Here is a 27,064-nt window from a genome sequence, read left to right as displayed (position 1 = left end):
AGCCCGTGTGTGTGTAGGCAGCCAGGGAGGAGGTGAAGAAAAGCACCTTCTAGAGACCATACACCTCTCAGCATGACAGGTGCGAGGGAAGAGGGGCATAGCACTGGACAGGGCGGCGGGTGTGAAAGCAAGAGAGCACGCACTCAGAGGTGTGGCTCACAGGACTTTGGGGCGGCCCAGATGTGAGGTAGAGAACTTTATAAATGCCTGGTTCTCTGTCCTGAGTGGTAAGTGGATCTGGTGAAATTTACAGTTACAGAAACAGGGCTGAAAAAGAAGGTGGCATATGGTACCCAGCCCCGCATACTCCACCCTAGGAAATCTAAACTCTCTCCATGGCTATTAACAGCCCTTAATGTTGTGATTATGTTGTTAGTATTGACTATCCCTTAAGGACCAGCCAAGAAGCCCTTTTAGACAAAATTTATTTTTAGCAACATCAGCACCAGACATTCGGTATTTCTTTAAATGAGGGAGGAAAGCTGTGACCAGACCTCAGGCTCAAGCAGGACCCTTTCATTTAATTAGATTACAGAGAAATTTCCATGAAATACAAGCATGACCAAGTGGAGACACTCAGAGAATTTTAGTTCTAGGTGAAGAACCTTTCTTCTCTAATTCAGTTTGGCTACTGTGGGCTCAGAGATAGGGCTGGCAGTCTGTCTTGTGTTTTCCCTGGAAGAGGGCATGGCAACCCACGCCAGTATTCTTGCCTGGAGAATCCCATAGACAGAGGAGCCTGGCAGGCTACGGTCCATAGGTCCATGGGGTCACAAAGAATTAGACGCGACTGAGCACTCGTGTACTAGCAGCGTGAGTGAGGAAATCAGAGCCTCAGGTGATGTCCCGGGCAATGCTTTTTCTCAAGAGTATGGTCCTCAGGTTCTAGTCCTGGGGCTTCTTGGAGAATTCCCAGTGTCCTTAGAGCCCCTGAGGTGTTTTGCTACAAAGTAGCCAGTTGAACTTCCTTTAACTCAGTATTTCCCAAACTCATTTAACCAGAAGCCCCCTGTCCAGGGAACACTGTTAATGATCCATTAAGCTCCTCTTCCATAGAATACAGATATTGGGAAATGAGGGTTCAGAAGTTGCCTTTAGTCCCGAGAGAGTCAGCTCAGGGAAATGTGGATACCAGGATTTAATTTTGCCCTCCTTAAACAGTACTGATACACTCAGATGTGTACTGGGAGATGCCGCTCTTTGCCTCCTGGTGACTTGACACTTATTAATGATGCTCAGCCAATTTTAACCATGTACAGCAGGTGGGCAGCCCACAAATAAACTTGGCCCATCCGCTTTCTGAGGCACAGAAGGCCTCCCCGGGGCTCCGAGCTTCAGCCTAGCCCAGGAGCCCAGGGTCTCTGCCTCTCAAAGCTTCAGGACAACCGGCACAAGCCACTTCTCTCTGAGGCAGGGGGAAAAGCCCCAGCTAGCAACAAGGAAACTGATTTTCTTACAGGGCTGATAAGCTGTCTTCAAAACCACTCTCTTTTGATTTTAAAACGGATCGTTCTGAAAGAGGACAGTTATTAGGCATAAATGTTCTTGTACATCCATAGTAAAAATATCTACCTCATTTCTTTAGAATCACACCGCACGTGTCTTCCTTAATAATTTCCTGAAACAGCCATTAGAGGAAAAATCACACTTGGGGTGCTTGCTATAACACACAGGCACACCCCTTTAACAGAGTGACATTTGGGATCTGCAACTCAGGTAGAGAGCCATTTGATTTTGTTTGCCTGTAAAAGCTTTTTGCTTTTTGAGCTTGATCACAATTCAGCCAAAATCTTTGAAGCGTTTTTTGTTTTGTTTTGTTTTTTTTTAACATTACAAAGTTAGAGACTTGGGGAGAGATCAAAGGACAGAATATTCAGTGGAAGGGAAGGTGGGTTCTTACCTTTGGAAAGGAAGGCTTCCTTCGAGTTGCTTCTGAGTCTCCAAAATGAGGTGACAAAAGCTGACCAAGGAAGCAGCGTCTCATTGAGACAGGTGGACAGTTAGAATTCCGTAACTGCACCTGCTGTGATGAAGAGTCGTGGGAAAGAAAGAGAAGAAGCTAGATGGCCCGAGTCAATATTTCTAAAAGCCAGTGACAGATGATAAATCTTCTCAGTCGTCCCCTCAAAATGCTTGTCCAAATACACAAGTAAATAAATAATACTCCAAACCTCATGTCCTGGTCATCACCTCTGCTTTGCTGTAAGTTCAGTGAGAACTTACTTTGTTGTAAGTTCAATGAGAAAATTCTGAAGGAATAAATAGGTACTTTATACAGTAGATTCTGTTAGTGGTAATACAGTATATAAAAAATTTATGGCATTATTGTTCTATTATTCTATTTATTTGGCTTTATATGGAAGAGTTAAAAGGTGCCAGGTGATGAACTGTGCTGTTTACGGTGACATAAATAATACTTGGTCATATGCCCCTCAGACGACGTTTCTCTGGGAAAAATCAAATTAGATTTTTGACTTACAGCATGCCTTCAAAGAAGGTAACCCGGGAAAGTGTTTGAGGTCTACTTTATTTATGGATGACAGTATGGTTCCAAATCATATTAGATTGTAAATCTTCATTTTGTTGAACAAGAGCACATTATTATTAATGTTTATTTATGCTCTGACATTTCTCCTTCTGGTCCTTAGTTCATGCCTTTTAAAAAACCTAGTTGAATGTGTATTGCATTTACAATTTGATATCCTGTTGGTTTTTTTCCATTGAATGTCATACTGAGCATTTTTCCTGTCTTTTAAGGCACATAATTTAAAACTACATAATTTTAGATTCTAGCATTCCCTCACTTGTTTTTTCCCCTAATTGTTTAGCATATTGGCTGCCTTAAGTTATTTTAAGTAATGCTGTAATGAACATCTTTACATGTACATATAATATACATATGTATGTATCTTTATCCATATTTCTGCCTCGAGTAGATTACCAATCACACAACCATACATCAGAGTGTGATTGCACTGAAGACTTGTTAAAGCCTTGGTGCTTTTCTTATTGAGCTGAGTGAGCCCTTTAAGTCTCCTAACTGGGGCATAAACCTGGGGTTACCTCATTTTGGTTGATAGGCACATTATATATCTAGTCCTTAAACAACCTTTGCACAGCTATCCATTCCACTACCAAAAGCAAGTCAGCCCACATCCCATTCTGTCTTGGTATAACCTCCTATACGCCTCAAGAAGCTGGGAAGTCAGATTCTCAAGCTTGTTGGCAGTTATCAGTATTGTCCGTCAGTACTCAGTAGGATTCAGATGAGAGGCCTCAGTAGAGAATGCAGAGTGCAGGTGCTCTGACCCCTACTACACGACTGGCTCAGGTTTCTGGGGGCTTCCCGGGTAAGCAGAGTGCTACTCAGATCTAAGTGCATTTTTAAGTGGTATTTACTAGACCCTATAGGAATCTGACCCTAAAAAAAGACACATGCTTTCACCTACTGCCCTCCAACGCTGACCCAGTTTTTATGGTTTTCTTCTCAAATGATTTCCTGTGTTTGACTCCTTTAGGACTCTAATAATTTTCTGTGAAACCTTTCCAACTACAAGTGGGTGTTCTAAATCATGATGAAATTTTCTTATGGAGGCAAGATAACCATACATTTTTATATTCATTCATTAAATATAAAAATATATAAACAAAACCTATTTCAGCTTTAGTGGTATCCAGAGGATACCAGAGGTATCCATTAGGAATTCTTGTCAATAGATCAGCTTTGGCAGGTAAAAGCACAAATCACGAAGCAGCCAAAAAATTTTTTTAAAAAGGACCCTTAACCAATATCATTAAACACATACTAGCGAGCATTTTAAAGGAGTGGGTTTCTAAGCTAGTATTACAGTCTTATGCACTCTTCCAGCTTTACCTAAACTGTAATCAGAGGTAGACCTGATATTTATGTGACATTTGTAATGTCTATAGTCATCATTTTAAAGTCGCAGTAGTAGAGATGTGAACTTCTTGCCATTCTGTTTGTGGAGGTCGTGGGAGAAAAACTGGCTCCCAGATGAAGCACAGCAAAGCAAATCTCGTGTGTGTGTGTGTGTGTGTGTGTGTAAGCTCCACATGCAGGGCTTGCAAACCACCATTAGCATAGTGGCATGTAGGGCTTTTCCATCTCATGTACCATGACAGCATAGCCAGGTGTCTCTTTGACCTCTGGAGAGGAAATGTGTTTGCCTACCAGCACCTGCAAACTCTGTTAAATTCAGTGGGTTCCTTTATGTTTGTATTTTAGGTTATTCTCCTTCTCCACCTCCTACATCTTATAGGATCACGTTTCTTATTCTGTGATAGACTGTTGTATGAAATAGGTGGGAAATCAGACCATTTTGGAGGAGGGGGACAGGTATCACTTTTGCCATGGCAAACAGCACACTTGGAGATAATAATTTCTGCTCAAGCCTTAAATGTATAAAATGACATAATGGAAAATGCCTTGGGGGTAGGATAAGAAATGGAACACCTTCTGCAAATCATTGTACAATTAGTCCATTGTTCTGTACTTTAGGGGAAAAAAAACTTCCTGGCAGTGAAAAAAAAAAGTATTTGAGAAGGTATATTGAAAAAGCATTTGTGCAGCTTAAGTTTGAGAAAGAAATGCCGAGAATTCAAAACTCTGTCAGGCTGCCTTTTTTTTTTTTTTACCTTTTTAAAAAACCTTTAATTTAGGGAAAAATAAGTTATCATAACAACATTAGCATGTGGTCCGGCTACCTCGTGCATTCTATAGGTTATATGGAAGCTGAATGTCCTTCAGGACCACCTGACATTTCCTGCCTGGGGTTGCAAAGAGAACTGTCCCCTCTGATGAGAGATGGGGGAAGGGTTCTGACTGCATGTAAAGTATTCCCATGCTCTGTGGAGGAGAGAAAAAAACCAACATACATAGAATTAAGTTCTGAGCAGCAAGGTACCAAGAGTTGTTTAATATTGAGGAGAACAGTTTCTTGATCCTGGATGGATCATGGAATATTTGAAGGGAGAAAAGGATAGAGAACGTTCTAGCCATGGAGTGAGAGGTGGGAGACTTGGAATTTATGATAAAGAGGGGATTGGCTGATGTACTGGGGAGTACACATAGAGAGGCTGTTCTGACCAGAAGAGTCACGTTAGCAGGACAGACGGGGTTTGCAGAGAAGGAGCTGAGGGGGGCTCTGAAAGCCAGGCTGAGGGGTTTGAATGGAGATGGTTCTGGTGAAACCACAGGAAGGTTTCCTTGGATGTGTCCAGGTCTTCCTTCAGCTCTGGTCCTTGGTTCTTAGGAGGCGTTGCGGGCAGGGGGAGGATAAAGGAGGTGAGATAGGAATATTAAGCCACGTGAGCCTTTATTTTTGAAACCAAGTAAAGTTATTGTCATTTTACAGGTATTGGTCCTGAGTTTGAGAACATTCAGCTGTCTCTTTTATTGAGCATAGATAACTCTGCACTTCGTCTCCTTCATAGGTTCTAGAATATGTTGTGGGAACAGGACATCAGCCCAAGATTGTTTGAGCCGTTCTGTCCCTGATGGAAAGAGCTTCACCACACCCTCAGTGCAAACTGCTTCTTTCCTACTTCTCGAGTAGCGCAGATGAAACTATGTCCATCACAGGTGTACACAGCAAAGACATACTTGTAATCCGTCAACAGGAAAATGACACCATCTGTTGGCAAGGTAGCAAATGACACTGAAGGTGTCGCTGAGGGCCAGGTGTTAAATCCAAACTTACAGAGAGGTCGGACTGTCGCTAGGGCATAAAGAAGGCTAATTATAAGCAGAAAGATGAATATCTGTAAATTCCTCAATTGCCCTTCAGATATTCATTGACAGACTGGTGAGATGTTTGTGTATTTAAGTCTCAGAATGGGAGAAAGAAAAACAGACCAGAGATTGTGGCCCTGTGTCAAAGGTGACAGCAAATGAAGTGGGTTTTTTCATATTCTGTATGGTATAATTTATGGTGGTACAGTCACATTTCTCAGCCTCAAATGGGAGGTAGGGGTGGCTGAGGGTAAGAGAACACCTTGGTTCTTGCCACAATAATCTTTAAAATCCAGCTTCCTTTCAAAGTGCAGTCTTCTTATACCTCGTGGGTTGGCCCCTCGTTTTAGTATTCATGAGGCCTGTGTGTGCATTAAAAAATAAAACTAAATACTGACCCAGTATCACAGAAAAGCTCACCCATCCCTTTGACAGGATTTTCGGTTAATTTATGCAGGCCCCTTTGCACTTCAGCATTTTCCCCACTGGTTGCTAGGCAACCATTTGAGTTACTGCGCATGCCTTTTTTATGATAACTGTCATTATGATTATTTTTTAATTATACGACTGGGACTATAGATTAAAACAGCATATTGTCACTCATTCTCTGCTGCTGCTTCTAGCATTCTCACACGCTCCTAGGATTACCTTCCAAAATTTACATGGCAGTGATTTATTTTTATTTTTTTTCATGTATTTCTGGCTTCACAAAAGAAGTGGAGATGGCATTGTAAGGGAAGTGAGATTTTTGTGAAAAATGACTATACCATATCTCCCAAGCTGTTATTGATCTAGATAGGCTGAGTCAGAAAATAGGATCCTGAGCCTAAATTATATCTTGTTCCTTTGACTGTGTCTGCTTCTAACATTAAGTAATGTTAAATGCTTATATTGTATTATAGTCTGTTTCTCAAAATTACAAAATGTGAAGCATTTGTTGCTGTTAAATGTGCTTTCAAATAAAGTTACCATGAATTGGGGGGGGGGGTCAGGGGGAGGGTACAGCACTGATCCCAGGCGCATGAGGCAGCCACACTTGCTAAATATGTTTGTTCTTTTCTGCACAAATTACTTCATACACACAAAATGGAGTTAGGCAAGATGAAGGGGTTTCTCTGGCAAATAATAATAAAGGTACGTGTGGTTCACAGTGTGTAAAAATGCTCTCAAAGGAATAAGACTGCGAAGATAAGACAGCCCTAGTACATACAAAAGCTTTTCATTTGAATTTCCAGAGTATGTTCTAACATACTATCTTCTGAATATACAGTGAATTTGAAAACAAAGGGGTATGGAAAGAAAGTCAGTGTATTTTTTTTTTAAACCAATTCAATTTTTACTCATTTAGAAATGGAATTTTTGGTGGAATGGGATATTTTAAATATTTGTATCATACTGAAGAGATTCACTCTGTGGATTTCCCATACATATAGAAGTGGAGACCTACTGGTATTTTCGTGTGATTTTGAAGTCAGCACCAGGGACATTAATGTCTCATAGAGTTAGCGGTAGGATTTTCTTTGATCTAAAGAGCCCCATGTTTCTATGCATGGGATGCCATTTGCTTTCGTCTCAGTGGTGCATGATGTGTTATGTTTTTTTGTGTTTCCCCCACCCTACAGTTCAGGGCGACAGCTCAGTGAAGTCTTCATTCAGTTACCTTCAAGAAAAGAATTACCAGAATATTATGAATTAATTAGGAAACCAGTGGATTTCAAAAAAATAAAGGTACATCTTTTGTTTACAAACGTTTATTTCTTAAAGTAAATAAAACAAATGTAAATAGGTTGAAAAAAATCATAATTATTAGCACTTGACAGTGGTGACCTGTCTTACTGCCACTGACACTCACTAGGGCTTGGCATAAGTTCAGGATGTTCTTGTGCCTTTAGATGTATGTTATTTAATCATCATATTGAGAGCTCATATTGATTATATTGCATTTTATTTAAGAAGTCTCAGATTGCTCCCATGATCCCAGTGCTCTTACAGGTTCCCATCATATGCTCCTCACTGCCCCTTGTAACAGAGAAGGCAATGGCAAGCCACTCCAGTACTCTTGCCTGGAAAATCCCATGGATGGAGGAGCCTGGTGGGCTGCAGTCCGTGGGGTTGCTAAGGGTCGGACACGACTGAGCGACTTCACTTTCACACATTGGAGAAGGAAATGGCAACCCACTCCAGTGTTCTTGCCTGGAGAATCCCAGGGACGGGGGAGCCTGGTGGGCTTCCGTCTATGGGGTCGCACAGAGTCGGACACGACTGAAGTTACTTAGCAGCAGCAGCCCCTTGTAAGGAGTATGAGTGAGAGGGTGGTCTCTGTGGATGGCGCCCCCTGGAGTTGTGTAGCCCCACCTTTCTGGCAGGACTGTCTACTGGAAAGACAAAGGGAAGATCAGGCTTTGTTAACCAAGTATTGATTGCTGTATTTCTACCTCCACCCTCCCCTATCCCTGCGCCCCAACCCCCTCTGTTTTATCCAAAATTTCCATCAGGAAAGAATTCGTAATCATAAGTACCGGAGCCTGGGTGACCTGGAGAAAGACGTCATGCTCCTCTGTCACAATGCTCAGACATTCAACTTGGAGGGATCCCAGGTGAGACACGTTTAACCTTAAACATGCCTGTTGTTTTAAGTAAAATATTTTCATTTGCTACCATCGCTCCTATCCTGGCAGAAGGAAAGGAAAAATAAAAGCCTATCTTTCTGTGCTACTTACCTATGTAAGTCAATCGAGGCTTTGGCATTTTTAAATTAATGCCAGCTCCTTTGTACCGTATCCATGCTAGTTCCTACTTGTGCTTCCCTTTTAAGGCCTGGCTTTTAACCAGAGGAGGAATTTAAGTTAATAACTTAAATATAATGCCTAAAAGCTAGAGGTACAATCTCTGCTTTTATAGAAATGGTGTATTTGGTTATATTTACCTTGGGTTTTCTGATTGTAACTTTGCCTAGGGAGCTGAAACTGCTATTTTGTTTTAAAACAAAAATTATATAGCAAAAACAACCATCACCTCTAATTGTTACAAAAAACGCTTTTTATCAGGTCAGCTGCAATTCTCTTTCTTTCTCTGCAGTTAGTGGGTGTAAGAGTCTGTAAGTAAGTGATTCTATTAAAATAACTAAGTAGGTGGAGGACACTCTCGCTTTAATTACACCTCAATTCCACTCACCTTGTGTAGGAACTCTCCTTTTCCCATCTATGTTCTCATACTCAGGAAGCAGAAGGAAGGCAGGTCAGGGTGTCTGCCAACCAATGCAGTGTTAAACCACCATCAGATTCCGTAGGCCTCTGTCCTGATTGGGCTTTTTAATCCTCATGTCAGTTCTAGTCACTAAACTGGAGAACGTGGGACTCCTCAGAATGTGCCTTGAACAGACTATATACCTTTCCAGTTAACGGGACTTAATATTAGTGTTATTTTGACCAAAACAATAGGTCTTTCAAGCATGCCTTCTTCAAAGAAATTTAAGGTGAAAACTAGGACACAGTTAAGTCCAAGAGTCCATACGGGAGGGTTTTGTGAATGACCACTTACGGTTTGTGGGTGGACTGGAGGTTCTTTACAGGACTGTGGCTACATTGTGATATTCACCCTGTCTCACCACCCCCAGTTTGCCACACTGCCTCACCCCTGACCTGGGGTGATAAATGGCCTCTTGATTGGCTTCCCTCCCAGGCCCACCTGGATGTTGGTTTATCTTTCTCTAAGCACCTTCTTTGGAGAAGGAAATGGCAACTCACTCCAGTGTTCTTGCCTGGAGAATCCCAGGGACGGGGGATCCTGGTGGGCTACCATCTATGGGGTCACACAGAGTCGGACACGACTGAAGTGACTTAGAAGCAGCAGCAAGCACCTTCTTATTCTGTCCATCTACTTCCCACCAAGTTTTGAGCTTCCCCACGTACTATTAAAATGTAGAATGAATTTAGTCGCCATCATCTGCTTTCTGAGGTTATATCCTCCCTCTTTGGCCTTATCTCCTGCTGTTCCTCAACCTAAACAGTTCATAGTCCAATAAGACAGGTCCCGTAAACACCCACTTCCCCAGATACACATGCAGTTGTAGGAAAGAATATAAATACAGAGTGCCTTGATAGTAACATCTTGCATAACAGTCATCCCATGTCATAACCAGGAAATTGACGATGGCTCCATCCCAGACATAGCTTTGTGATTCTTGCCTCCCCACCTTTTCCTTTGCTCCCCTTTCCTAAAAACCACTTTCTGACCCCTGATAGGATCATCCTCACCTTTAAGATCAAGCTACACTGTAGTGTCTCTGGTGAAATTCTGCCCCAGTGGCCCCATCCCAGCATGTCTTCTTTACCATTTTTAAGTGTACAGCTCAGCAGCATGAAGGGTATGTTCATTGTTGTGCAACAGACCTCCAGAACTTTTTCACCTTGTAAAAGTGAAACTCTGTAATCTTTCCACCAAACGCTGTTCTACCTTCTCTATTGAACTTGACTATTCTAGACAGCTCATAAGGGAATCACACAATATTTGTCTGTGAGTGGCTTATTATTTCACCTAGCATCGTGTCCTCAAAGTTCATCCATGTTGTATATAGCATGTAACAGGATTTCTTTCTTTTTTAAGGCTGAATAATATTCCACCATATGGATAGACCTCATTTTGTTTATCCATACCTCTTTGGATGAAAATTTGGTTTGCTTCTACCTCTTGGCTACAGTGAATAGTGCTGTATAGCTGGAATGGGCTTGCTGCATCACATGGTACTTCTGTTTTCAGTTTTTTGAGGAAAAGGACCATTTTTGAACTTTAGAGTTCGCTCAGCAACCACATAGGGCTATGCTAACATATGTGCATACACTAGAAATAAAGCATTTATTGCAATACTGTTGGCTGGCACAGATAAAGTCAGTAATAAATAATGGTTTTTCATTTTTGTTAGGAGAATTGCACCTTTAAAAAAAAGTTGCTATACCACAGTACTTGATGGAACAATTTAAATAAGAAATATAGTTTGATTTTATTATTTTTTCCTTCTTGTTTTATTGAGATTTTTGTGACCTAAGGCACTGTGTAAGTTTACAGTGTACAATTTTACTTACATAAATCATGAAATGATTGCCACAGTAAGTTTAGTGAATATCTATCATCTCATATAGATATAAAATCAAAGAAATAGAAAAAAAATTTTTTTTCCTTGTAATGAGAACTTAGATTTACTCTCTTAACAACATTCATGTATAGCGTACAGCAGTACTGATTATATTTACCATATTGTACCTTACATCCCTCTGTTTGTCTTATAACTGGAGGTTTGTATCTTTTGACTGCCTTTATCCAATTCTATCTTCCACTACCCCCTGCCTCTGGTAACCACAAATTTGATCTCTTAAGAAATAAGAGTTTTTAAACACTAGTCTTGCTGTCAAAAATGAGAGGACATCTTATTGAACCACGCTTCCCTCTCAAGCATGTGCGCGCACACAGACACTGAAATTAATTCAGCTGTATGTGGACTTTTCCTGTAAGAACATCTCTGTAGATCTGAGTTTGGTGTTTTCCTGTTGGGTGTCAGAGCTGTGGGCACAGGAAAGAAAAGAGCACGCTGCGTTTGTGAATCTCAGGCCCTCAGACTGGGGTTTTTAACAGTTGCTATTTTGACCCTTTAGATCTATGAAGACTCCATCGTCTTACAGTCAGTGTTTAAGAGCGCTCGGCAGAAAATTGCCAAAGAGGAAGAGAGTGAGGACGAAAGCAATGAAGAGGAGGAAGAGGAAGATGAAGAAGAGTCAGAGTCCGAGGGTGAGTCCATGTGGTTTCTCCACTTCTTTGGGCCCTGGCCACCTGCATCGTTTCTCCAGATGCTGACAGGGCAGATGTGAGAGTCGGGCAGATCTGGATTTAGGCCTTGGTCTTCTGTGGCCTTTCTGGGCAACCCTGACAGTGGACTTAACCTTGCTGGAGCTCAGTTCCTCCTGTGTAAAACTGAGGTTCTAGATACGCCTCCAGCCATGCACAGAGCTTACCACGTGGCCAGGCTCACAGCACATACTGAATGTTGCCTTTGGAAATGAGTGTAATAGACATTATCTACCAGCGTGGCTGTTAATACCACCTTGCTGTTACCCAGCACGGTGTTCTCTAAACTGGGTGATTGCTGGGTTCCACCCCTGAGTTTCTGATTCAGTTGCCTGCAGTGGGATCTGAGAGTCTAGTGTTTCTACCAGGGGCACAGGGGATGCATCCAGCACCACACTTTGAGAAATCACCACCTTGACTGTCAGACTGTGGTGCATTTTGTCCTTCGTGGATCAGATACTGAGCCTGTCTTTTAAGTTTTGATATTTTATTCATCATGGGTTTTTTTTTTTTTTTTACCATGAATTTTGAGCTTTTAAAACATTGCATCGACTGGTATTGATCTTGCTTACTGAATTTTGGAGTCCTCTCTAGTTTTTCACCCAAGGCAAGAATCTCCCTAGTTTTAATCTAGTCCCAGTTTCAAAGGTTAAGGCTGCCTTGAAAATGTCTAAAATTTCTTCTTACCTAATTATGTTTTCACCACATACTTCCAATCAGAGTAATTATAGTCTTCTAGATAAAACAGTATTCAGTTCAGTTGCTCAAAACAGTATAGGTACACTTAAAAAATTTTTTTATTAGATACATGCTTAGTACAGACAACTTGGAATTTTACAAATTTTCTTTTCCTAAAAATATTTTCCATCACCCAATATACATTTAACGCCAGTTGTCTTCCAGTTTTTTTCTACACATAAATATTTTATTTATAGAAGTATCACACACTGTTTTGTAGCATGATTTTTCTATTAGGAACATTTTTCCCACAGCAAAGAGGTTTTTTTTATACAGCCATACATACTAACATCCATTAATGAATGTACCAACAGAGAGTGATCTCACTCTAAACAATGCTGTCTGAACATTCTTATCCATAAATCATTGCACACATTTTAAAAACACATCTGATGCCTGCGTCTTGCCACAGAGAATGGAGCTGACATCTTTGTCGGCAGTGTGCATAAGTGTTTCCCCACACCCGCATCTGCTCTCAGGATTATTCCCTTTAGTGATTCTGCCTTTTAAGTATTAGTTTAACCTTTTTCAGTTTCATCTGGTTACTCCCTAGTTTTTATATCTTAGCATTTGATGATTAAGTCTACATAATTTATTCTAGCTAAACATTTCTATATTTTAGAGCCAGATTGCTAATCTGTTTTCAAATCGCTCCCTTCCTATCCCAGCCATCAGTTGACTTTTTCCCTAACCTCTCCTGAGACTTAGTGTATTAACTTTCTATGGCAACTCTTAACAAATGACCGCAAACTTAGTGCCGCAGTACAACTTACATTTACCGTCTCACAGTTCTGTAGGTCACAAGTTTACTGTGGGTCTCTCTGGGCCAAAATCAAGGTGTTAGCAGCCTGCCTTCCTTTGGAGGGGTTCCAGGGGAGAATCCATTTCCTTGTGTCTCCTTCTCATGTTGCATCTCTTTGACCCTCTCTTCTGCCTCCATGGTCTTCTTTTTGTTGCTGAGGTGTAACTGATATATTAGGTTCAAATATACAGCATAATGATGCCATATTTGTGTATATTTTGAAATGATCACAGTAAATCTACTTGACATCCATCACCACATAGTTAGGAAAAATAATTTTTTTTCATGACAGGAACTTTGAAGATTTACTCTTAGCACATTTCAAATATGCAATACAATATTCATTATAGTCACCCTGCTTACCTTAAACCCCATGACTTATTTATAACTGGAGATGTACACCTTTTGATTCCCTTCAGCCAATTCCCACCCCACCTCTGCAACCACACCTGTTTAGTTTTTAATCTCACATATAAGTGCAATTGTACAGTCTCTTTTGCTCATTTATTTAGTGTAATGCCCTCATGGTTCATCCACCTTGTCACAAATGTCCTTCTTTAAAATTTTATTTTATATTGCAGTACAGTTGACTTACCATGCTGTGCTAGTTCCGGGTGCACAGAAACGTGACTCAGTTACACATATACATGTATCCATTATTGTTCAGATTCTTTCCCCACATAGGTTATTACTCAGTTCTGCTTAATCTACTGCTAGTCTTCTCGGGGGTTCCCTCGTGCCCAAGTTATTTTTGCTGCTGTTAAGGTTCTTTAAGTTTTGACATTTTAATTATAGTATGTCTCAGTGTGCGTCTCTTTGGGTTTTCCCTTATTTGGGGCTCCCTGGATCCGGACCCCGCTCTGGGGATCTGGACCCAGCTGCGGGTCACTGCACCAGGGACAGGTTTTTCTGTGAGCCTGTGTCTCAGCATCTTCGCTCCTCGTGCCTGCTTCAGTGTGGGATTTTCCTCATTTGCCCAGTGTGGGGGTGTCACTCAGCTAGTTTCTGCATCTTTTTCAGAGGCAGTTGTCCCATTTGTAGCTTACATTCAGTGTGTCTGTGGGAGGAGGCGAGTTAAGCATCTCCCCGTGTCATCATCTTGAACCAGGAGCTCCTCTTCTTCCACGTTGAAGGACCTGTGACTAGATTGAGCCTACCTGGGTCATCTAGGGTAATCTCCCCATCCCAAGGGATTATGGCATGCTCCCTGTTGCAGTGCAAAGTAAACGTATTGACAGGGTCTGAGGATTAGGACATGGACATCTCTGGGAGGCCATCATTATTCTGCCTAGCACCCCGGTTAATTAGAATTTGTCACAGGTCTATGTGGTGGTAACGTAAAGCCTTAGAATGCTGTTTAAAGGGCCCGTTTATTAGCCTAGTTGCCCATGGCAGCCTTTTAGGTGTGGGTTTTGTGGAGGAACACAATCCACTGACTCACAGAGCCTGATGGCTTTCCAGTGCCCACCACTCCCATGAGTATTTAGATTGTGTTCTTGAGCATGTATTTTCTTGCCTTTACCGCCAGTCTTCTGTCTTTTCCTGACTTCCATGGATTTCCTGTACTCCTGTGTCAGGAAGAACTACTCCTGTATAGGTAAAGGTAGTACACTTTTTCTTTCCAAATTACTATTTTTTGAATTTAAAGGCCTTCACATCTTATACACATTCAATTAATACGTAGACCTTCTCATCCCCAGTCTCTTCTTCTTGTCCTAAATTACTCTACCCAAAGCAACATATCCCCGCCTTATAGCTCTTTAAGCAGCAGACATGTGGGTATGGTAGATGGAAGAAGCCTGGACTAGAAATACAGTTTTGTGCACTAAGATTTGCCAGCTTCTGCCCTATTTGGGATGGGGGGAGGGCATATGTTGTCCCTACACTTCAGAACAGCTCTGTCTCATCTTTTTTGTCAGCCTGCACCTCCATGGAAGACTTAATCTCTGGAAATGTTCAGTGGGTCCCTCCCCCTTCACAGAAGTCTGAAAAGTTCTCATCTCTGAGATTCCTTCCAGAGCTGATTCTCCCTCCATGACAATTATCTATTTCTAGGTGCCTTGAGACCCACCAGACATGATATTCCAACAAAACAGATTTGAATGAGAGACATTCATTCTCAGTCACTTCATCATCCATTCCTAAAAATGCTATTCTAGGGACGCCTGTCCCAGAACAATGCCAGGGGACAGATTTTCTGTGTACCTTGGGATGTACACCTGTAATTGTGGTATAACACTTTGACCTCTTTCTCTCAAGTGTTTTTATTTCTATCCTCAGAACAGTCCTGTGAAAGTGGAAATGGGTGCCATCTTTCTGTATGTGTTTATACTTATATTCTTTATATTCTCTGTATACAGAATTATATGGAATTTTATGTCATCTATCTATAGAGATTCATACACACACACAGGGATGAATATATTTGCAAACAGGGATGTATACTATTTTTTCTGGAAATAATCACCAGAAAGAAAACAGTAGGAAGAGAGTCTAGAAAAGAGGGGAAAAAAGCTTTCAAATTCATTTGTTTTTACTTTCTATTTTGTACCTTGCTGTGCTGTTAACTTTTTAAGTCAACTGGAGTTATTTAAACAGTAAAATCATTGGTTTTTTTTTTTTTAAACACTTTTACACTTACATACACTTTTTAACGTCAAAGTTCTCTTTTAAAAACGCCCATACCCCTCCATGCAGTCGGTAAGGCAGCTTTCACCATCCTGGTTATTAGGAAGATCCCTGTTCAGCCATCAAGGGACCTGGAAAATGACCCAGCCCACCTTCCCTCTGGGACCCCATTCCGTCTAGTTGCCTGTTTAGGGTGACTATGTAACTTATCATGCAAAACCAAGCCACATTTGCAAGTGAAAGGGTGCTAACTATAATTGGATCAGCCACTGGAGAACTGGCATGAATCAAGGACATTCTGGGCACTCTGGGATGTTGGCTCTGTCATCTGTAGGCTGGGATCATTTTACTATTTGTAAAAAGATTCCCCTGTGATTCCTCATTGCTGCCTGTTTTGGTTTTATTGCAGCGAAATCTGTTAAGGTGAAAATCAAGCTCAATAAAAAGGATGAGAAAGGCCGGGACAAAGGAAAAGGCAAGAAAAGGCCAAACCGAGGAAAAGCCAAGCCTGTGGTGAGCGATTTTGACAGTGATGAAGAGCAGGATGAAAATGTGAGTATGGCTGTCTTCGCTGAAGTTGGGAAGCCCTCCCCACCTCTGTTTCCCTCTCATACACCCATGCCCCTTCCACCCTCTATGCTTTATTACTTAGAAATGAAAATGTAAAGATTTGGTGAGATTTCATTATTGAGGGATGTGAACTGAGCTGCGTGATTTATAACAAAGAATTTGGGGCTTTGTTTATTGTCTTTTTAATAGCCTTCAAAGATGAAAAACTGCTAAATCAAGCTCCCTCTTTCCCTTTATCTTCCCAGGGCCTACTTACAAATAGAGTTTTCTGCATGGCCGGTTAATATTTTACAGCCATACCAGCCAGCATACCTAGTATACAGTGGTATACAGAGGAAATAACCATTACATGGGAGGCTGAGAAAAAGTGATAGGATGTCAGAGTTTGGGATCTGAGTTGCTACGTCAGGTGCCATACAAAGAAGTCAGATGAATTTTACATACCTAGAGGTGTTATTTTTAAAATTTGAAAAATTCAGGGCACATTGATGGAGTCAGGTCCTGACATAAGGACCTTCTCATATGGTACCATACTTAATGCTTAGAATAATCCTAAGATAGATGTCACTTTCACCTTACTACAGAAATCAGTGCTTATTTATGTTGTGTGTGTTTTGCTGCAGGTCATGTAAGTAAACAGCAGAGGCTGATTTCAGACCCAAAGAGCATAGCTCGGTCTGGTGCGCTGTCCTTGACTCTGTGGGCAGCCCAGGTAGCTTCCAATACAGTGCCTTCTGAAGGGCCCTCCATTTCATTCACTTTCCAGAGGACTTCCAAGTTCCCCTTCTTTTGCTTTCTGGAAAGTTAATTTTCCATGTTCAAATGTATGCAGTTTGATTTTCTTTCAACATATTTGCCATTAAGGTCTGTTGAGAAAAATTTAGCATTCTTATCCCATCCCACCCCACCCAGCCTGAACCCTCGACACAAGCATTTTCAAATACATTTAAAATCCTAAAATCAAATGCACAATACTTTATTCTCCCTTGCAATGTGTGCATGCTCAGTTGTGTCTGACTCTTTGCAATCCCTGCTGTCCATGGGATTTTCCAGGCAAGAATACTGCAGCGGGTTGCCATTTCCTCCTCCAAGAGATCATCCCGACCCAGTGATTGAACCCACATCTCTTGCATTGGTAGGTGGATTCCTTACCACTGCACCACCTGGGAAGTCCATGGATTTTCTAAAAATAGTGCTCAAAATAGAAATCATTAGCCATGAACTTCCCCAGTGGTCCAGTGGTTGGGAATCTACCTGCCAATGCAGGAGACACAGGTTCAGTCCCTGCTCCGGGAGGATTCTACATGCCATGGTACAGGTAAGCCCACGTTCCACAACTGCTGAGCCCGCACTCTAGAGCCGCAGCTAGAGAAAGCCCTTGCACAGCAGCAAAGATCCAGCACAGCCATAAAGAAATCATAAGCCATGAAGTTTTCATACCCAACTGCAAGATGGCCAGATGGCCAGCACTGCTTTGGGGTTTCCAAGTAGGAGCTCCCCTTTTCAGCACAGAGACTGTTGATGCCTCTTTACTAGCAGGGTTAACTGTTTACACATTGTCATTTCTTTTCCACATTGCCTCTTGATGGCTTATTGTCTTTCTCGCCTACATTTACTTTTAGGAACAATCAGAAGCCAGTGGGACTGATGATGAGTGATCACTACGGACATTTTTTTCTTGGAAGAACTGAACTCCTTCTTCCCCTCTCTCGTCTCTACCCAGTGAGTTCATTTCTCTTATGGGCACTGGGTCGTTTCTATATCATTATCATCTATAAACTAGCTTTAGAATAGTGCCAGACAAACATATGATATCATGGTGTAAAAAAACACACATGCATACACAAACCTTTGTAACATATTGTGACCAAATGGGCCTCAAAGATTAAAACAAACAAAAAAGCTTTTGATGGAAAAAATGTGGGGTGGATGGTATATTTCTATGGGTGGGTCTAATTTGGTAACAGTTTGATTGTGCCTGGTTTTATCACCTGTTCAAATGAGAAGATTTTTGTCTTTTTGTAGCACTGATAACCAGGAGAAGCCATTAAAAGCCACTGGTTATTTTATTTTTCATCAGGCAATTTTCAAGGTTTTTATTTGTTTGGTATTGTTTTTTTTTTACACTGTGGTACATATAAGCAACTTTAATAGGTGATAAATGTACAGTAGTTAGACTTCACCTACATAAACATTTTTCCATTTTATGCTCTATGATCTGAAAAAAAAATGCTTTTTGAATTGTATAAGATTTATGTCTACTGTAAACATTGCTTAATTTTTTCGCTCTTGATTTTAAAAAAGTTTTGTTGAAATTGCTATTGAATATTGCAATCTATATAGTGTAATGGATGGCTTCTTTTGTCAACCTTATCTCCTATGTTACCAACGTGTATCGTCTCCTTCTCCCTAAAGTGTACTTAATCTTTGCTTTCTTTGCACAATGTCTTTGGTTGCAAGTCATAAGCCTGAGGCAAATAAAATTCCAGTAATTTCCAAGAATGTGGTGTTGGTGCTTTCCTAATAAAGATATAACTGAGCTCAACAAACACTGCCTCTGGTTTTTGAGTTCTGGGAGATTAAAACCCTGGCGCCTGAGTAAGAGTATCCCCTAGAATGAATCAGGCGTGTTGCAAGGGAGAGTTTATTGCTTTTGTGACTTTAAACTTACATAACAGGACTGATGATGCCATGGACCGAGTCACACTAAGCCCCTGCTCAACCTTTTCTAGTGGTTTAACTTCTGTTTACTCACCAGAAAATCCACGGGTACACCTCAGAGATACTGCAGGTCCAGTTTTAGATCAACACAGTGAACAGCACAATAGAGTGAGTCCCAAGAGTTTTTGGCTTCCCAGTGCATGTAAAGTTCAGTTTGCACTATATTGTAGTCTTAAATGTGCAAAATAGCATTATGTCTAAAAAATAACATACATACCTTCTAACCATCATCTGAGGCTTCAGTGAATCATGGTAGTAATAATCAGATCACAGATCACCACAGCAAATAATGAGAAAGCATCAAAACCACTAAAACATGACACAGAAACATGAAGTGAGCAAATGCTATTGGAAAGTAGTACCAACAGACCTGCTGGAGGTGGGGGTTACCACAAACCTTCAATTTGCAGAAAACAGTATCTACAAAGCACAATAAAGCAAAGTGCAGTAAAATGAAGTATGGCTATCCATGGCAATATAGACTTATACCTTAGTATTTAATAAATCTATATTCATATCAATTTAGAAAGATCTGAAAAGTGCTCATTTTGAAAGACTGGTTCAGTGAACACCCCATATACCTTTCTACTAAGATTCATTAATGACTAATCTATCCCACCCCACCCCCACCCACTTGTTAACTAAACCAATGACAAGGACCAGAATGGAAGCATTTTCGTTTGTCTCTAATGCATTAGTTGGTGGAAACTTCATTTCTTAGAAATGTTTAAGGAGAACTATGGGATTCTTACGTTCATAATATGAGGAATTGACAACACATATTTCTTTGAATCTTGAAGGAAATTTGACCCACACAAAATGCAATCCTCCTGCGAAATTCCTGTCTTTCTAAATGTCCACTCAGGTCTGAATTTCCAGTTAGTCTGAGCATTGCAGAATGTGTTGGTTTCCCTTCTTGGCTGATCACAGTAGGACTGTAGACTCCCAGGAAAGAATAAACCACATTAGTTTTTCTTATTGAGATGATTTGCTATTAAAGGCACTGCTCTTCTAAAGCCATCCAAACCATTGTCTTTATGGTTTAGGATGTCTATGTGTGAAGCATGTTCTCTGATCTCTCTCCTGCTGTCTTTCTGTGTTGTTCTCCCTGGCTAGAGTAGAAAGGAAAGGCAGAAGGTGGCTCTTAGAACAGTAGTGAGCTGGCAGGGAACGTGATCATGCGTGACTAAGAGGCATCTGCACATCCGCCTATTTTTAACCTGGTCACAGCAGCCACCTTGTCTGTTTCCAGTAGCTGAGCCCAGGGGTAGGCTTCGTTCTTTCCAAAAGCAACAGTTTTCCAGGAACAGAGGAAGGAAGCTAAGAGTATCAGGCAATGTACTTGATCTTTTACTAGAATTATTTAATTATAAGAACCCTGGGAAGAAGGCATAGTTTTTATTCCCTTTCTATAAATAAGGATGATGCAAAGGAGAGACTGAATAGCTATGGCCAGTGCCCCAAAGCATAATTTGAAAGTTAAGATTTGTTTGCCTCCAAAACCCATCTTCCTTGCAGCTTCCCTACCTCCCCAGTGAGTGAAGGCTGGAACTGATCTTATTGATAAGCTCCAGGTACCCCTTTGTTTGGCAGTTGCTGATATTACCAGGCTTACAAATGAGTCCTGGCTGAGGTGTCTGGTTTCCATGACTGAGAATGGAACTTTCCTCTAAGATCTGGTTTTCTTGGCTTGGCTCCTCCACTACTTTGGTTCTTTCTCTTGGTGACCAGTCACTCCACAAGGGTTAATACCTTGTCCTTTACACACAGCTGCCATTGGATCCTAAAGGCCCCTGAGATTCTGCTGACTTGGATAGCACTAGGGCTTTCCAGGTGATTCTGATCATGCTCAAATCAAAGGAGCACTGCTAAAGCTGTCAGATTCTTAATCCCCGTTATTTCATTCCTGGGGAGCAGTACGAGGCCACAGTGGTCCTGATCCTGATTTAGATCGCTGGTACAGGCATATACATCCATCACACAATCATCATTCTGATAAAACCAATATAAATGGAAATAACTGAAAAGCCTGAATATTTCTTCTCTTTCTGACACAGCTTTTCTGTCATATAGGTTACCAGGAAGCAAGCTTCAATCGTGCTTAACTTGAACCTCATTCAGACTGATAAACTATAATACTTGGGGGAAATATTTTTGGTCTCCTTAGCAGAAAGCTGGAGACATATTCTCCCCTTATGAATAAATGTAATTCCCATGAGAATATTATAGTAAGAGTCTATCTCACTCTACAGATACGCTGTAGGAATGGCCAAGTCTATTCCTCTTCTTAAAATTTGCTAAATAAGAGCCACATCAAACCAGATAAAGTAACATTTCTGTCCTTATTCACACATTCTGTCATACATATATGAATCGCAGAGTTTCAGTCTCTATTATACTTGGGGAGAGGTCATCAAAAATGAGGCAGCGCAGGGCAAGAAATGACAACTGATATGTCTAGAACTGCTAGATCTATGTCCAGGTGAGCTCTGCTCGTCACTGGTGTGGTTTAGGACACTGAGCTTAACAGAGGGTGGAAGTGACATGTTCCTAGTGACTAAGCCCTTTATGCAAGCAAGTATCTGTATTCTGCATCATTTTCAGTAAGAATTTTCCAAAGGGATTTTCCAAGTTGAAGAAAGCAAGACAACTAAGTCAAGACTATGGGAAAACCAGCATTCCTGTTTATAAACACTGGTTTCTTATATGGGGAAGAGGGAGGGTTCAAGAAAGAGAACACATGTACACCCGGGGCGGATTCGTGTCAATATATGGCAAAACCAACCAATATATTGCTGCTGCTGCTGCTGCTGCTGCGTCACTTCAGTCGTGTCCGACTCTGTGTGACCCCATAGACGTAAGCCCACCAGGCTCCCCCATCCCTGGGATTCTCCAGGCAAGAACACTGGAGTGGGTTGCCATTTCCTTCTCCCATGTGTGAAAGTGGAAAGTGAAAAGTGAAAGTGAAGTCGCTCAGTCGTGTCCGACCCTTAGCGACCCCACGGACTGCAGCCTACCAGACTCCTCCATCCATGGGATTTTCTAGGCAAGAGTACTGGAGTGGCTTGCCATTGCCTTCTCCGAACCAATATATTAATGTAAGGTAATTTGCCTCCAATATAAAATATATATATATATATATGTATATGTATATACTAGAAAGAGGCCTCTGTCATTTTTCAAAGCATATTTTATTGAAGTGTAGTTGATTTTTTTTTAGTAGAATTTTACTTTAATATAGAATGAAAAAAAAAAACCCAAAACCCTAACAGGTTAAAACAAGTCAAACAACCATTCTACAGAGATAAAACCTTCACAAAGGTCAGCTGAAGTAATCCAGAGCTAAAACTGAATTGTGCAGATTTTCAGTGAAGTCACCAGTCACGTAACATAAATTATTTACACACTTGCAAGCCCTCTAAGAAACATGCCCCAGGAGAAGCATTAACCTTTGTTTTTCTCATGTGCCATCCTAAAGACTTGCACATTGTTATTTTTCAGATAATCTAACATTTTTAATAGAGAATGTTCTCTACCAAGTGGTAATGCTTTGGTACTATTCATATAGGATTGCTTATCCTAAAGACTTGACATTTCCCCAAGAGGAACTTTGATTCTGCTTTTTAAGTTTCATATAAATTAAAATCTGTATCAAATATCAATATGGAGGGAGGTGACACAGGATGCAACATACACAGTCAAGTTACCTCTGCATATTTAGAAATTACTCCTTCAAGATATTCGCACCAGAGAGCTGTCTGTCCTGCTCAATATTCAGTAGTACAGGTTTGAATCACCAGAACCTTGGCAAGACCTTAATATTTCAGTTATTAACAACTACCTCTAGGGGCAAGTCCATGTTTACTGAGTTATGACAAATTTATTATAATGAAGGAAAACAAGTGTAGCTAGCCATCTTAAAAAATGCCCCAACCACTGCTTCTCAAAATAGAAAGACTAAAACTACATACATTTATCAGACAACAAATCCCATCTCTGTCCCCTGAAAATTCCCCCAATTTCATTCATTAGAAGGGGATTTTTAAAAAAGACTTAAAGAGCACTTTACAGCAGAATTCAGCTTTCCTATGAAATACTCAGCATCTTCAATATTATGTACACTTCTTTTTTATCTCTTAGTAAGTTTCACTGGCTTCAGAGTTTGTGGAACTGGAGGAAAAATAGCCCATTCAAAACTATTCTACAAATCCATCTTTTGGCAGAATAGCAGGTATCCAAATTAAAAATAGGAGGGTCATTGTGTTGCTTTGTTTTCCAAAATTTAAATCGTTTTTGCTCCCCTTCTACATAAAGCTTAGTCACCACTCCTGAGTGGAGATGGGCAGAGGCTCTGGCCCCTGCTCCTCCGGCTTCTCAGCAACTGCTTTCTTATTGCTGCAGCAAGGCTTGAATAGATGTGTGTCGATGAGGACTTCCCCAAAACGGCCTTTATAGATAATGCCACAGCTTATTTTCTGTCTTTTCCAGTATGTGAGATCTAAAAAGGAAAACACTGGCGTTCTGTTGGAGCCAGAAGCCATCTCTGTATCTGAGCCATCATCTGACTGGTTACTGTAACAGGGAGACTGAGCTGGAGAGGCACTTGAGGTTGTACTGTGAGCGTCAGAATTGTGGCGTTTAAATTCCTTCTGCAGTTTACTGATCTGGTTACTTTTTATCCTGTTTCCAGATAGAGTTTTCACTTTCTCTGGTTTCAGTGTAGTCTTTAGACTGGGTCCTGCCCTTGCATCTACCACATGATTCCAGGTTTTTTTTGATCCTGCTGGCAATTTCTTCCATCTTTTCACAAGCAGGACACAGGCATTACAGATATCTCCTGAACGAGTCTCATGTAACCCAAAACAGCTCTGGAAATCCTTTTCATAGCGTTTACTGTCAGTGAATCGAGAACTGGAGGATTTAGCTCTGCAAATACAGCAGCCCTCTATGCTTCGGTACATCTTTGGCTTGTGAAAACCAAACATCTTTTCTTCTGGGCAATAGCCTTCCAAAAGCAGCTGTTCCATGCGCAATAACGTTCCCGAGGGGCACAGTGCATGCTAAGTCAACCCCCCTTCAATCGCTCCCTCCTCCTCAACTGCCTTGTCTAGAAAGATTGTCTCCTACAGTTCTGCAGTTGCTACTGCTGGCGGGGAAGGTGTAGATTCTGCTTTCCCTCTGCGCACGTGCGGCTCCCCTGTAGTTGATTTAAAATGTTGTGTTACATGTACTCCAGTGTTCATTGCAGCACTGTTTATAATAGCCAGGACATGGAAGCAACCTAGATGTCCATCTGCAGACGAATGGATAAGAAAGCTTTGGTACATACAAACAATGGAGTATTACGCAGCCATTAAAAAGAATGCATTTGAACCAGTTCTAATGAGGTGGATGAAACTAGAGCCTGTATACAGAGTGAAGTAAGCCAGAAAGAAAAACACCAATACAATATACTAACGCATATATATGGAATTTAGAAAGATGCAAATGATAACCCTGTATACAAGACAGCAAAAGAGACACAGATGTATAGAACAGTCTTTGGGACTCTGTGGGAGAGGGTGAGGGTGGGATGGTTTGGGAGAATGGCATTGAAACATGTATATTATCATATGTGAAACGAATCACCAGTTCAGGGTCGATGCATGTTACAGGATGCTCAGGGCTGGTATGCGGGGATGACCCAGAGAGAGGATAAGGGGAGGAGGGAGGGGGGTTCGGGAGGGGGAACTCATGTACACCTGGGGCGGATTCATGTCAATGTATGGCAAAACCAACCAATATAATATTGTAAAATAATTAGCCTCCAATAAAAAATAAAATAATAAAAAAATAGATAACTCATTAAAAAAACAAAATGTTGTGTTAGTTTCTACTATACAGCAAAGTGATTCATTCATACATATATATACACAGTCTTTTTCATATTTTTCTTTATGGTTTATCATAGGATTTTGAATATAGTTCCCTGTGCTGTACAGTAGGACTTTGTTATTTATCCATTCAACAGAGGCCTCTTTGTGAACTCAAGAAACTGCTGTGAAGCAGTGCTCACTGTGAGATTATAAACCTTAAAGAGACTGGACTCATAGTGCCCCACCAGAAAAATATGCATTTTAAATTGTCTTGTAAAACCTTTAAATTTCTCCTCCAAGATGATAAAATGGACATATGTCCACCATAACCAGTGAAATACAAAGAAAATTAATTTGGAATTCACCCCCACCAGGCGGTCAGCTTTAACAGCCTGATGTGATTACTTCAAACATAACACCGTCAAATGCCAGTGCCCCAGCTATCACCAATGTAACCTAGTGATAAGATGAAGTGGAACTTACTGCCTGTGGTAAGGGAACCCACTGCCTTGATTGAGCTTTGGTAGTCTGAGAAGGAAAGTCAAGGTTGGATTTTCTTGAAATCTGATTTTGGTTAAGACTGGGTAAAAACTGTGATATACAGTTTAGGACTGTGGAAGGAGTACAGTAAGGATTGGGGGGGGCGGGGAATCTAAGAGTCTTAGGGCATAACTATCCATTAACTATGTTGCTTTCTCCTGAAGCGCTGACGTGTCTTATAGGAAGCTCATGTAATAGACAATAATTATTTGCTGGGGCAAGGTTCTCCTGGAAAACTTAAATTATGCTAATGATGACAACGGAAATGTAAAGTCATGTTAATATAGACAGTAAGCTGTGCTGGGCTTCAATGTTCAGTTTGTTTCTTAAGTACCATACTATTCTCTGCAACTTGTCTTATTTTCCTCCACGTCAACAGGGATTAAACTCACTTAAAATTTTTTTCTGAGAACATTTATTTTCTTTTTTCTAATAAAATAAATATATGCACATTGTAGAAAATGTGGAAAGTAAGAAAAGTACAAAGGTACAGAAAGTACCAGAAAAAACAAAACAAAACACTGATACTGTTACCCAGAGAGAAGTGTTTAAGACTTCCAGTATCTTGTCTAGCATTTAAGGAGCCTGGAAGTCAGCTATCCCTTTAACACAATAAGAAAACAGCTGAACAAACTGAAAATTAACAGCTCTTCTTAGATCCATCAGAGAACTGAAGTTTGTTCAGGGCAAACTGCTGCCTCTGAAGCTGAAGAGACAGACAAGCAAACACAGAGAATCACAACCTACTGGAAGAGCAGAAGGCCAGCAGCAGGTAACCAACCACGCTTCTGTTTTTTAGTCACTAAGTCATGTCCAACTCTTTTGTGATCCCATGGACTGCTGCCTGCCAGGCTCCTCCGTCCATGGAATTTTCCAGGCAAGGTTACTAGAGTGGGTTGCCATTTCCTTCTCCAGGGGATCTTTCCAACCAGGGATTGAACCCATGCCTCCTACACTGGCAGGCGAATTCTTTACCACTGAGCCACCTGGGAAGCCCCAGTACCAGGATAGGAAAACCTAATCTATAATTAACAAATTGCTGGAGGCCTCAGTTGGACTTCCCTGGTGGCTCAGACAGTAAAGCGTCTGTCTACAACGTGGGAGACCCAGGTTCAATCCCTGGGTCGAGAAGATCCCCTGGAGAAGGAAATGGCAACCCACTCCAGTACTCCCGGCCTGGAAAATCCCATGGACGGAGGAGCCTGGTGGGCTACAGTCCATGGGGTTGCTACAAGTCGGACACGACTGAGCGACTTCACTTTCACTTTCTTTTTTCACTTTCAGTTGGACAAGTTTGAGAGTTAAAAATAGCAGGGGTTCCCAGTCTTAGGAGGGTTCCCACACTTTCATGAGATTTACCTCCTGGAACCCTATCAGGTTCTCACAGTAAAGACAGGAGAAAAATCCCCCTCATTTTTTGAGCAGAGAGTAGAAAAGCAGCCATATTTAAATATACCTTCTTAACAAGGCCCGCCCTTAACAAACTATTTTGCTAACATGGAAGAATAACAATACCCAATTCCAGTACCTTCTTGTCTCTCCTAAGGGCTGGGGAAACCAATCTGAGAAGCACTTGTGAAGGTCATAGCCCCAGGGGCTCACTAAATCATTGCCACCTAA

The 27,064-nt window shown here is 41.1% G+C and overlaps 1 protein-coding gene and 1 pseudogene across 6 annotated transcripts in view; one reads left to right on the top strand and one right to left on the bottom strand.

Annotated features, from left to right (window-relative positions):
- The window catches only part of SMARCA2 (SWI/SNF related BAF chromatin remodeling complex subunit ATPase 2), a 179,393-nt gene extending 159,698 nt beyond the window's left edge, over positions 1-19,695 (top strand). For all 6 annotated transcript variants that reach the window (XM_055428322.2, XM_055428324.2, XM_055428323.2 and 3 more), the window contains 5 exons: positions 7,375-7,480; positions 8,248-8,349; positions 11,401-11,533; positions 16,168-16,310; positions 17,951-19,695. In XM_055428322.2, coding sequence (XP_055284297.1) covers positions 7,375-7,480; positions 8,248-8,349; positions 11,401-11,533; positions 16,168-16,310; positions 17,951-17,986 — 520 coding nt within the window. In that variant the 3' untranslated portion in view covers positions 17,987-19,695. The remainder of the gene's footprint in view (positions 1-7,374; positions 7,481-8,247; positions 8,350-11,400; positions 11,534-16,167; positions 16,311-17,950) is intronic.
- Positions 19,696-23,368: 3,673 nt separating this feature from the next.
- On the bottom strand, positions 23,369-24,179 carry LOC129557310 (SIN3-HDAC complex-associated factor pseudogene; annotated as a pseudogene).
- Positions 24,180-27,064: the final 2,885 nt, after the last annotated feature.

Source organism: Moschus berezovskii, chromosome 7 (assembly GCF_049115385.1).
Source record: "Moschus berezovskii isolate FMDL1 chromosome 7, NW_MosBer_1.0, whole genome shotgun sequence".
Lineage (NCBI taxonomy): Eukaryota > Metazoa > Chordata > Mammalia > Artiodactyla > Moschidae > Moschus > Moschus berezovskii.
The sequence above is the reverse complement of the archived record's forward strand: the minus strand, read 5'-3'. Positions and strand labels throughout refer to the sequence as shown.